This window comes from Molothrus aeneus, chromosome 1 (genome assembly GCF_037042795.1).
Source record: "Molothrus aeneus isolate 106 chromosome 1, BPBGC_Maene_1.0, whole genome shotgun sequence".
In the NCBI taxonomy this organism is placed as follows: domain Eukaryota; kingdom Metazoa; phylum Chordata; class Aves; order Passeriformes; family Icteridae; genus Molothrus; species Molothrus aeneus.
Window position 1 is genome coordinate 88,812,323 of NC_089646.1, and position 8,581 is coordinate 88,820,903.

Sequence of the window (8,581 nt, forward strand, 5' to 3'; positions counted from 1 at the left end):
GAACTCAGCGGGAATCAGTGGCTACCAATGCCTTCCTGCAAACCAGCTCAGAGCAACTGCTTTGAGCAGCTCCAGCTGAGGAGAACCAGAGCAACCACAGAACATCCATTAGGGCAACAAATGAAGTCACCAGACATTCCTCCTCCTGAGAAGATGGAAGTAGCTCAACAGCCTTTGGCACTACTTCACCAGCAGTGCCTGGCTGGTTAAGAGCAGACAGTGTCTGAACAGCCTCAAAATGGCCAAGGCTGTCCTAAACACCTTGTATCCCAGTATCTCTAAAGACCTATATTCCAATTTCTTTCCTCCTATGTGAAGTTGGCAGCTGGCCACCTCTATGAATGCAGGAAGCTGGACTCGTGCAGACCTCATGTAACACATCACACATGAAAGAGCAGTGCTGAAAGCCCTGTCAGTGAAGCTTAACTGCAGCTGTTGGAATGAGAGTAAAGTCCTTATAAACTACGATTCCTGTAGCCAGAAGCAAACATCCTGTTCTTAGGACACGCCTTTGGCAAGCACGCAGCAGCGTTTCCTTGGGATGTTTCTCCAGCTTCCAACAACCTGCACTTTAGAGACCTTCCAAGCAAATGGTGAGAAGGGGTTTCCTGCATGGTAAGGAAATACGTGGGGAGGAAATCAGAAGAAACAAGACCCTAGATTAAGGTCTTTTGAGTTCGAAGCACCTTACACATTGAATTTTTCTAGGAAACTGGGAACACAAACAAAAGAGCTAAATCCCAAGTTGCTTGCTTTTAAACCCCAAACCCCACAAAAAATCCGTTATTTACTACTTCTAGTATTTATTATTGTATCTCTACTATGTGAAAGTCAGTACTTGATCATGTTTTGTGCCAAAAAATAGTCTTTAAGTACAGTGAAAGTGCATAAAACACTAATTGCAACACTACAGCTGTTAGTTTGAAGACAGGACAGAATGTGTGGGACTGAAAATTAAATTCTACTAACTATTCAAAGTGCATTTTCTGTGCTACAACTGCAAACAAGACTGAGCCCCCATTAAGTGCAAACACAAATGCAAAGAGTGGCACTGGAGATATCAATGCTGAAATCAGGAAGTGACGGGGCAGGAGGGGAAAAATCACACATATAACACTGTGGACCAAAAGATCAGAGCAAAAGCAAAAGGTTCACCATTACAAAACAGCCACTAAAACACAAGACATTAAGTGTGCTAATTTTTCACAGTTCTAAAGCTCTCTCAGATACCAGCAATTTATAATAAAAACTTGAAAGATGTGAACTAAGGAGATGGGTGCACAACACTGTTCATTAAAATTGCCTTTCCTATTTTCTCACTTAAATTGTTTAAAATTTTGTCTTAAATAATGCTCTAACTTAAATGCATGCATTTTTAAGACCAAAAAAACCAGCATGGAATCCCAGCCATACTGAAAAACGAGCTGTGGCTTCTAAAACCCTTAACCTTTGGAAAAAAAAACCCTAAACCCACTAGGCTACTCTCTGATTTTTATGAATAGAGTATTACAGCATTTCAGCAGAGCCTTGTTTTTTCTTTTTCTAAATAAAGTAGTTGAAGGAAATTGAGTATTTTTAAAATGAACTCTCATTTTAAAAGGTTACTTAAAAGGGATTCTATCACTATGCTTTACTCATTGCTGAAAGGTATAAAAACTGGACTTATAACAAAATCCTCTTCATAGTGGATTTTGGTATTGCAAAGATTTCTAATAAAGAAGTCTCAATTTGAATTAGTTTTCTCACACAAAATATTTCTGAAATTACCAACTGTGCATGCTACAATCACAGGTTAAATTTTCCTCTGGGAAATGAAGCAAATAAAATGAACATAAATAGACAATAAATTAAAGCAGAAATATACCTTTACACAACAAAACACATAATTTCTATCCATATCCATTAAAGGTTAATTAGTTTTCTAGTGTTACCTAATTCCAATGTTCTGTAACTTGCCCCAGATAAACTTTCGGTAGTAGAAGAGCATGTTTTTCTGGAACATGGTCTCGGTGATATAGAAAAATGATCTGAGCAACTCAACAACATAGGTACCCATCAGCCAGTATAGGAATTTGGCCAAAAGTTCTTCACGGAAACAATGTTCATCGGCAGGAACAAAGTGATCACCTTCAATAAATAATTCAAAGGTAGTTATAGTAACTATCAACTCTTAACATGAGTAAAGAAACAGAACACACGAACAACTTGGATAACATTCTTGCCCTAGCTTGAGGTCATGAGAAAGAAAAAAAGGTAAGTACAAACAATTACAGGGGTGACACTCCAAATTTTCAGGGCATTAAATAATGCAACTGACCCAAGCTTAAAGCATAAACACAGGAACTAATCTGCAGCGACAAACTGACATAGAAGACACAAATACATGCCACCGTAGCCCAAAGACTTTCTTACCCCAACATCAATTGTGCAAGATCTTTAATGCACAAAGGCAAGATTATTGTGAAAGGAGAGGTAAAATGAAAAGAAACAAGTCTACTGCAATATAGAACTTTAAAAATAAAAGGAAGCAAAAGACTGAAACTAACATAGGCATACTATAAATTAACAAAAGTAAACTGGGATGATCTGGGGATAAGAATGATATTCAGATTTCCCAATTACATGCACATTAACTAATTATAGGGTTTTATAGGGTTAGGCTTTATTTCAGACATCCTATATAAAACTTGTTGTCGCAGTCAAAGAAAAACAAAGAAAAAATACAAATCACCTGAAGTCTATCAGTACTTCCAACATTTAGATGAGACAATTATGAACCTACAGCACTCCTAACTACTGCTGAATTTAAGGTCACATAGAACTGTAATTATGTCTAAATAATTTTTCAAAGATCGGATGTTCCAAATTACCACGAATCACACACATATTTCACAATAAAGCCTTTTTAAATATTTAACTCCTCAGCATTTTGGAAAGTATGCTTTTGAACCACAGTATCTGAATAAATAAATACTTTTTCCTAGAATTAAGAGTTTCTTATGTAGTGTAACTTCCCTTACTTTTCACATCAGTTCTCAAACATCAGACTTTTGATCTTCCTCCTACACTTCAAAGAACCTGTAACAGCTTCAAAACTTATTGCACTTTTTAACAAAAGAATACCATTTTCAGCTCATATTACTGTAGGATCCAAGTACAATACCAGGTAAGAATAAACTCTGTAAGCATACCAGTTAAGGGAGTGCAATCCATATTGCAATAGATGAAGAACAAGCACAGAGAAATTAAATATGCACTAGATCCTACAGCAATCAACCCCAGAACAATGGCTTCAGCCTAGATTTAAATCCTGGGATAGATTCTGAAGAACAAGCTCAAGGAAAGGAAGATTCACCTGTCATTTGAAAAGAGGATTAAAGAGAAATGGACTCATACACAATCTGGAGCAATCAGCTGTTCCCCTCATGAGAGCTTTTTAGCCAGGGACCGCTTAGCCTGGGGACTTCTGCACCACCAATTAGCCAGGCTGAAGCTGTGCTCAGTAAGACTCTCTTGATCCTAGAGAAGGGATCTAGAAAAGGTGATAGATGATGACAGCCCTTTTCACATGGACATGTAATGATAGGACACGGGGGAAAGGTTTTAAACTGAAAAAAGTAGGTTTAGATTACATGTTGGGAAGAAATCCTTTACTGTGAGGGTGGTAAGGCACTGGAACAGATTGCCCAGAGAGGTTCTAGCAGTGGAACAGCACTGGAACAGATTGCCCAGGTCTTCCAGCCCTGAAAGATTCAAGGAGAGGATGAATGGGGTTCTTAACAACCTGAACTAGTGGAAGGTGTTCCTGAGCGTGGCAGGGAGGTTGGAACTAGATCTTTAAAGTCACTTCAAATTCAAATTATTCTGTGATTCTATAGTAGGCAATCCCTGTACTGAATGGGTCTCATATCTTTCTCGCAGGGCTGATGTGAGGGAGTAAAAAACCCTGGTTTTTTTCACTCCCATAGCAGAGGAACCCATGCCACTTCAGGTGTCTGGATTTGCTTTTAGCTCTTTCTGAACTCCTACAGTAACAAACAGGCAGACAGTGTTTATTCCTCACAAGCTTAAGTCACACTTCAGTAGATTTTCTGAGTTACTGCAATTTGGATAGAAGAAGTGGACAGGAAAGAGTTTTGATTTTTGTTTAACCCAGGTTCTGAATTCATGTTTATGAAAAGATCATTCTATTAAACACAAACAGCACGAATGCAAACAAGTTTTGAAAGGAAGACAAGCTTAAGAGTCCTTCCACCACCAGTTACAAACACTACCAGGTTTGCTCTTTCAGCTATGGTTATTACCAACGACCTCAGCAATTCTGAGTCCAGATTCAATAACCTCCCCTTCCCACCTTAACCAAAACCACCAATCATCTGACAGCCCCACCACTTAGTTCTGTAATATAAGAAGTACCTTTGCCTAGACGAAGCCACATGCAGTCATTCACTCTCATCCTCCACATCAACTCCTGCAACGAAACCTTAGCAAACCTCCCCCTGGAAATGAACACTTTAACATTTTTTAGAAACCGGCACTTGTTGTGGTTCGAACCCCAAAGCTCTTTAGGAATGACCTTCTCCAGGCAATCCCTCACAAACATGTACACCTGCCAGTGGCTGCTGTGCTGCTTGAGGAGCTCCATGAGGGCTGAATCACGTGCCTCTCGCGGGTTTTGCTCCTCAGTTGGCGGCAGCTCCCCACGCACAGATTCTGCGAGGGGAGCACCTAAGTTGTCTGGCACATCAGTGTGACCAGATTCACATCTGCTGCTTGTCACACACTTAGCAGGCTCTTTCCCAAACTGTTCTGCTTGCTTCTGAACGTCTGCTTCCCCAGGCAAGGCTGCCTGACAAAACAGCTTGATATGTTTCATACTGATTTCAGATATCCAAACAGGGCAATTTTTTCTCAAGAGGGCTAAGTAAGCACATTTCCCATGGTTGTTTAGCAGTTCCTGAAATGTATCCCTCATCTGCCGGTAGCGTTTGGGCAACGTCTTCTTTCTCCGCTTGCACTTTGGCAGACTTTGGTTATGCCTTTGCTGCACCTGATTTTGGTTTAAGAATATAGCTTCTATAAGCCGTCTTCCACCTGCCTCAGAGCCCTGCAAGCGATTCAATACAAATGATTTAGGAAAACATTCTTGGAAACTCCTGCAAGAATAGAGAAGAGACTTCCTCCCAATGTACGCTGCAGAACTCAAGAGTCTATTTGGTGACTTCTTTGATAAATGAGGTTGGGGACTTTCCTGCTCTCTGCATTTTGAAGCAGCCTCCACAGGTTTGGTTTGTCCTGAAGCCAACTGAGATTCATACGTACGAATCTCTACTCTTTTCCTATGGGATCCTGCTTGCAGTTCAGTGTTGGACTCTAAAGGTTTGTTACTCTGAAATCTCTGCAGAAGAGAGCCTGCCATAAACTTCCTCCTGCCACGAGATGTGTGAACTAAAGAAGGACCAGACACAGCACTGTTACTTCTTTCAGAAATGCGGGGGGTTTTAATGACACTTTCAGAATGTGGTGCTACATACCCAGTTTCAGATCTCTTGGAACTACTTTGGTTTACATCAGGAAGAAGACTACAAGCCTTTTCCTCTCTCACTTTCTCCCCTATTTTTGCCCTCTTGGCTGGAATTTCAGACTGCTCTCTATGAATCTTCCTTTTTAGAGATGGAGCTGTGGCTGCAACACATGAAGTGGAGCTACTCTGTTTTTCCTGATCTTCAGTAACCATTCTGATCTGTTTGCTTGCTTTAGAAACAGCTTTTGCAGAACACTGGTCAGTGGGCACTAAGCTTCGTCTCCTGTTCTTTCTTTCATTTCTCATTCTGGAGACATTAACTTCACATCTTTGTCTGTCTGACTTTAAAAGATAATTTCTATGAAACATAAGCCTTTTTCGCATATATTTAAGCAAGCTAGTACGTTTATACTTTGAGAACCTTTGTCTAACAAATACCAGGGACGAGTCTACACTATGTGAAATAAGTTCATAAATGGGTTGCCCACAAACTTGGTAACAATTACTAGGGGGAACCAGCATAAAGACTGCACAGTGTTCCAATAAATACATCATCACATCATCCCCTATCCGGCTCAACAGTGTCTCCCAGAAGCCGCTGATACAAAGAGTTTCTGTGGCAGTATTGGGTAGGTAGCTGTGTATCTTTGAAAGTGGCATGACGGGGAATTGAGAACTGTTCTCATCCGGTAAGGAGTATCCATATGCAAGGACATTCTTCTTCTTTTTTTCACACAGTCTCTGAACGACTCTCGCGGTGACCTCACTCTGACTAGATAACTGAAGAAACAAAGAAAAAAGAAAATTAGCTTTTTTCACTTACTCCTCCATAAACCACAATATAGCCTTTACATAAAAACACACGCAAAGATACACAGCCCTAGACACCAGTTTTCAAAGCAGGATTAATTGTTCACAATCATCATACTCAAAAATTAAGATTTTCCAAGCTTAATCCAAGATGTTCATACATAGCAACGTAAGCCGACGACTTGAAGGAAGTCTTTTTAACATCTGCCCTTTTGATCCTGGCTTTTATGCCCAGGAAACGCCCCGCATTATTCCCGTTGAGTCCCTCAGCAGCTCAGACTCCACTGGCTCCAGTGAATCCGTGTTTGCAGATCCACATTTGCAGGCACGCGTACGTGCTCGCGCAGGCTCCAACCTCCAGGGAACTAACGCTAATTTTCTTGAGGCCTCTATTTCCTTTTATGTAAAGGGAAAATTCAACGGAACGACTCGGCACACAACTCCAAAACCCATTCAACAAGTTGTCCTGGGTTTGCAACATCTGCTTCCTACCACAGCACAATTTAGCTCATATGGCGCTAGAAAAAAGCGGTCTTCCCTCTCTGAAAAGCTTTTCCTCCGCTTTAAACACCGACCTGCAGCCCCTTCTAGCCCCTTCTTCTTTAATCTCTCAAGACTGGGGCACTCTCCATCCCCAGTCGCTCCCCGGCCACTTTCGGCTCGTTCATCCCTACCCACATGGGCAGGCAGGGAGTCAGGGAGCCGCAGGCACGCAGACCTGCAGCGCTATCCGCCCGCCCTGCGCCAGCACCTGGGCCTTGCTCTCCCACCCCCAACAAGCGGCAAGGAGTGATTCCCACCGCTCCCCGCCGGCTCTGGGGCCAGGATGGAGCGGCGGACGGCTGTGGGAGCCGGTCGGGTTCGCCCGGCAGCAGCCACCAGGGGCCAAGGGGCCGCCACGCCACCCCCGCGCACGCACGGAGCGCGGGAAGCGCCGTCCCAGGGGAGCCCCGACAGGGCTCTCGCCCCCGGGCCCCTTCCTACCTGCTGGAAGGTGAAGGGCCGCGGGATGGCGCGGGCGCCGCGGGGCACGCACACCAGGCACTGCCCCACGAAGTTGCGGTAGCCGGGCGCGTCGTCGGCCTGCAGCACCTGGGCGTCCCCGGCGCCACCGTCCCCCAGCCGCCGGACAAAGGTCTCCAGCGGGAAGACCTCCGCGTAGCAGCGGCGCAGCGCGGACAGCACGGCCGTGAAGGCCTCCCTACCCGCCATGTTGCGGCCGAAGGGGGCACGGGCCCACCTGGCGCAGCCGCGGCGCCCCTCTGACCGCGCCGCTCGCCCACCGGGCATCGCGGAGCGGTTGCTCAGCGATGAATTAATAAATACATAAAAGCACTGGTGAGGCAGGAGAAAAAGGAACGGGCCACAGCATCCTTTTAAGGCTGCGGCGCTGGTGCGGCGGACCGGTGCCCCCCGCGTGGCCCGGAGCAGCGTCGGGCGGAGCCGGGGCGGCCGGGGCGGGGCCGGAGGCCGCTGTCCAGCTCCGCCGCAGAGGAGGGCAGGGCTCCTCTCCGAGGAGAGCTTTTTTCCCCTCCATTGAGGATCTATCTAAAATAAGAGCAACTGTAGGAGAGATTATGGTGGAGATAACACACTAAACCCTACAAATACCGAAGTGGTTCACCCCGTACTTTTTCATCAAACTCATGAATGAAGAGGCCAAATAGCTCGCGGTACTGTGTAACCTCCTATTCCAAACTTGCCTTGGTATCTGAAGACTTCATGATAGAATACTTGATTCCAGACTGTTAAAGAGATTGCGGTAGAGTCCTCGGAAAGTGCAGGTCTCTAGGCCCCATGTGTCATCCAGGTGAATGAATAGAAATCCTAGAATTATAGCATGGTTTGAGTTGGAAGGGACTTCAAAGGTCATCTAGTTCCAACCCCCTTGCCATGGGCAAGGACAATATATGTGAAATATCTTTGCAATAGCAGAATTAGGTGGTGCTGGGAGAAATACAAATCCCTCAGCCAACATTACTCCCATAAGGAATCCTGCTATGAGAACTATCTGGTCAACTGGCTGATATATGCTACTTGAATTTCCAAAAACCTTTGCAAGAAAATGTGGCATGACACATCACATAAATTCAGCAAACCCAGGACTTTTGCATAAATGTTTGGGCAACATGGAGTTAGCACTCTACCACAGAGGGTGAGGTAACTGACTGTCTTCTACCCAGGCTTCATAGTTAGGTTGCTGTGAGTATCCTGCAGAAATATAACAGAGTTCTCTCCTTCCCAAAG

General features: G+C 44.2%; 1 protein-coding gene across 1 annotated transcript in view; it reads right to left on the reverse strand.

Moving 5' to 3' along the window:
• Window positions 1–7,561, reverse strand: part of TERT (telomerase reverse transcriptase) — a 29,727-nt gene extending 22,166 nt beyond the window's left edge. Inside the window, exons 1-3 of the mRNA XM_066560504.1 lie at window positions 7,319–7,561; window positions 4,417–6,304; window positions 1,932–2,127 (exon numbers count right to left, since the gene is read on the reverse strand). Of these exons, the coding sequence (XP_066416601.1) occupies window positions 1,932–2,127; window positions 4,417–6,304; window positions 7,319–7,546 (2,312 nt within the window). The 5' untranslated portion in view covers window positions 7,547–7,561. The remainder of the gene's footprint in view (window positions 1–1,931; window positions 2,128–4,416; window positions 6,305–7,318) is intronic.
• Window positions 7,562–8,581: the final 1,020 nt, after the last annotated feature.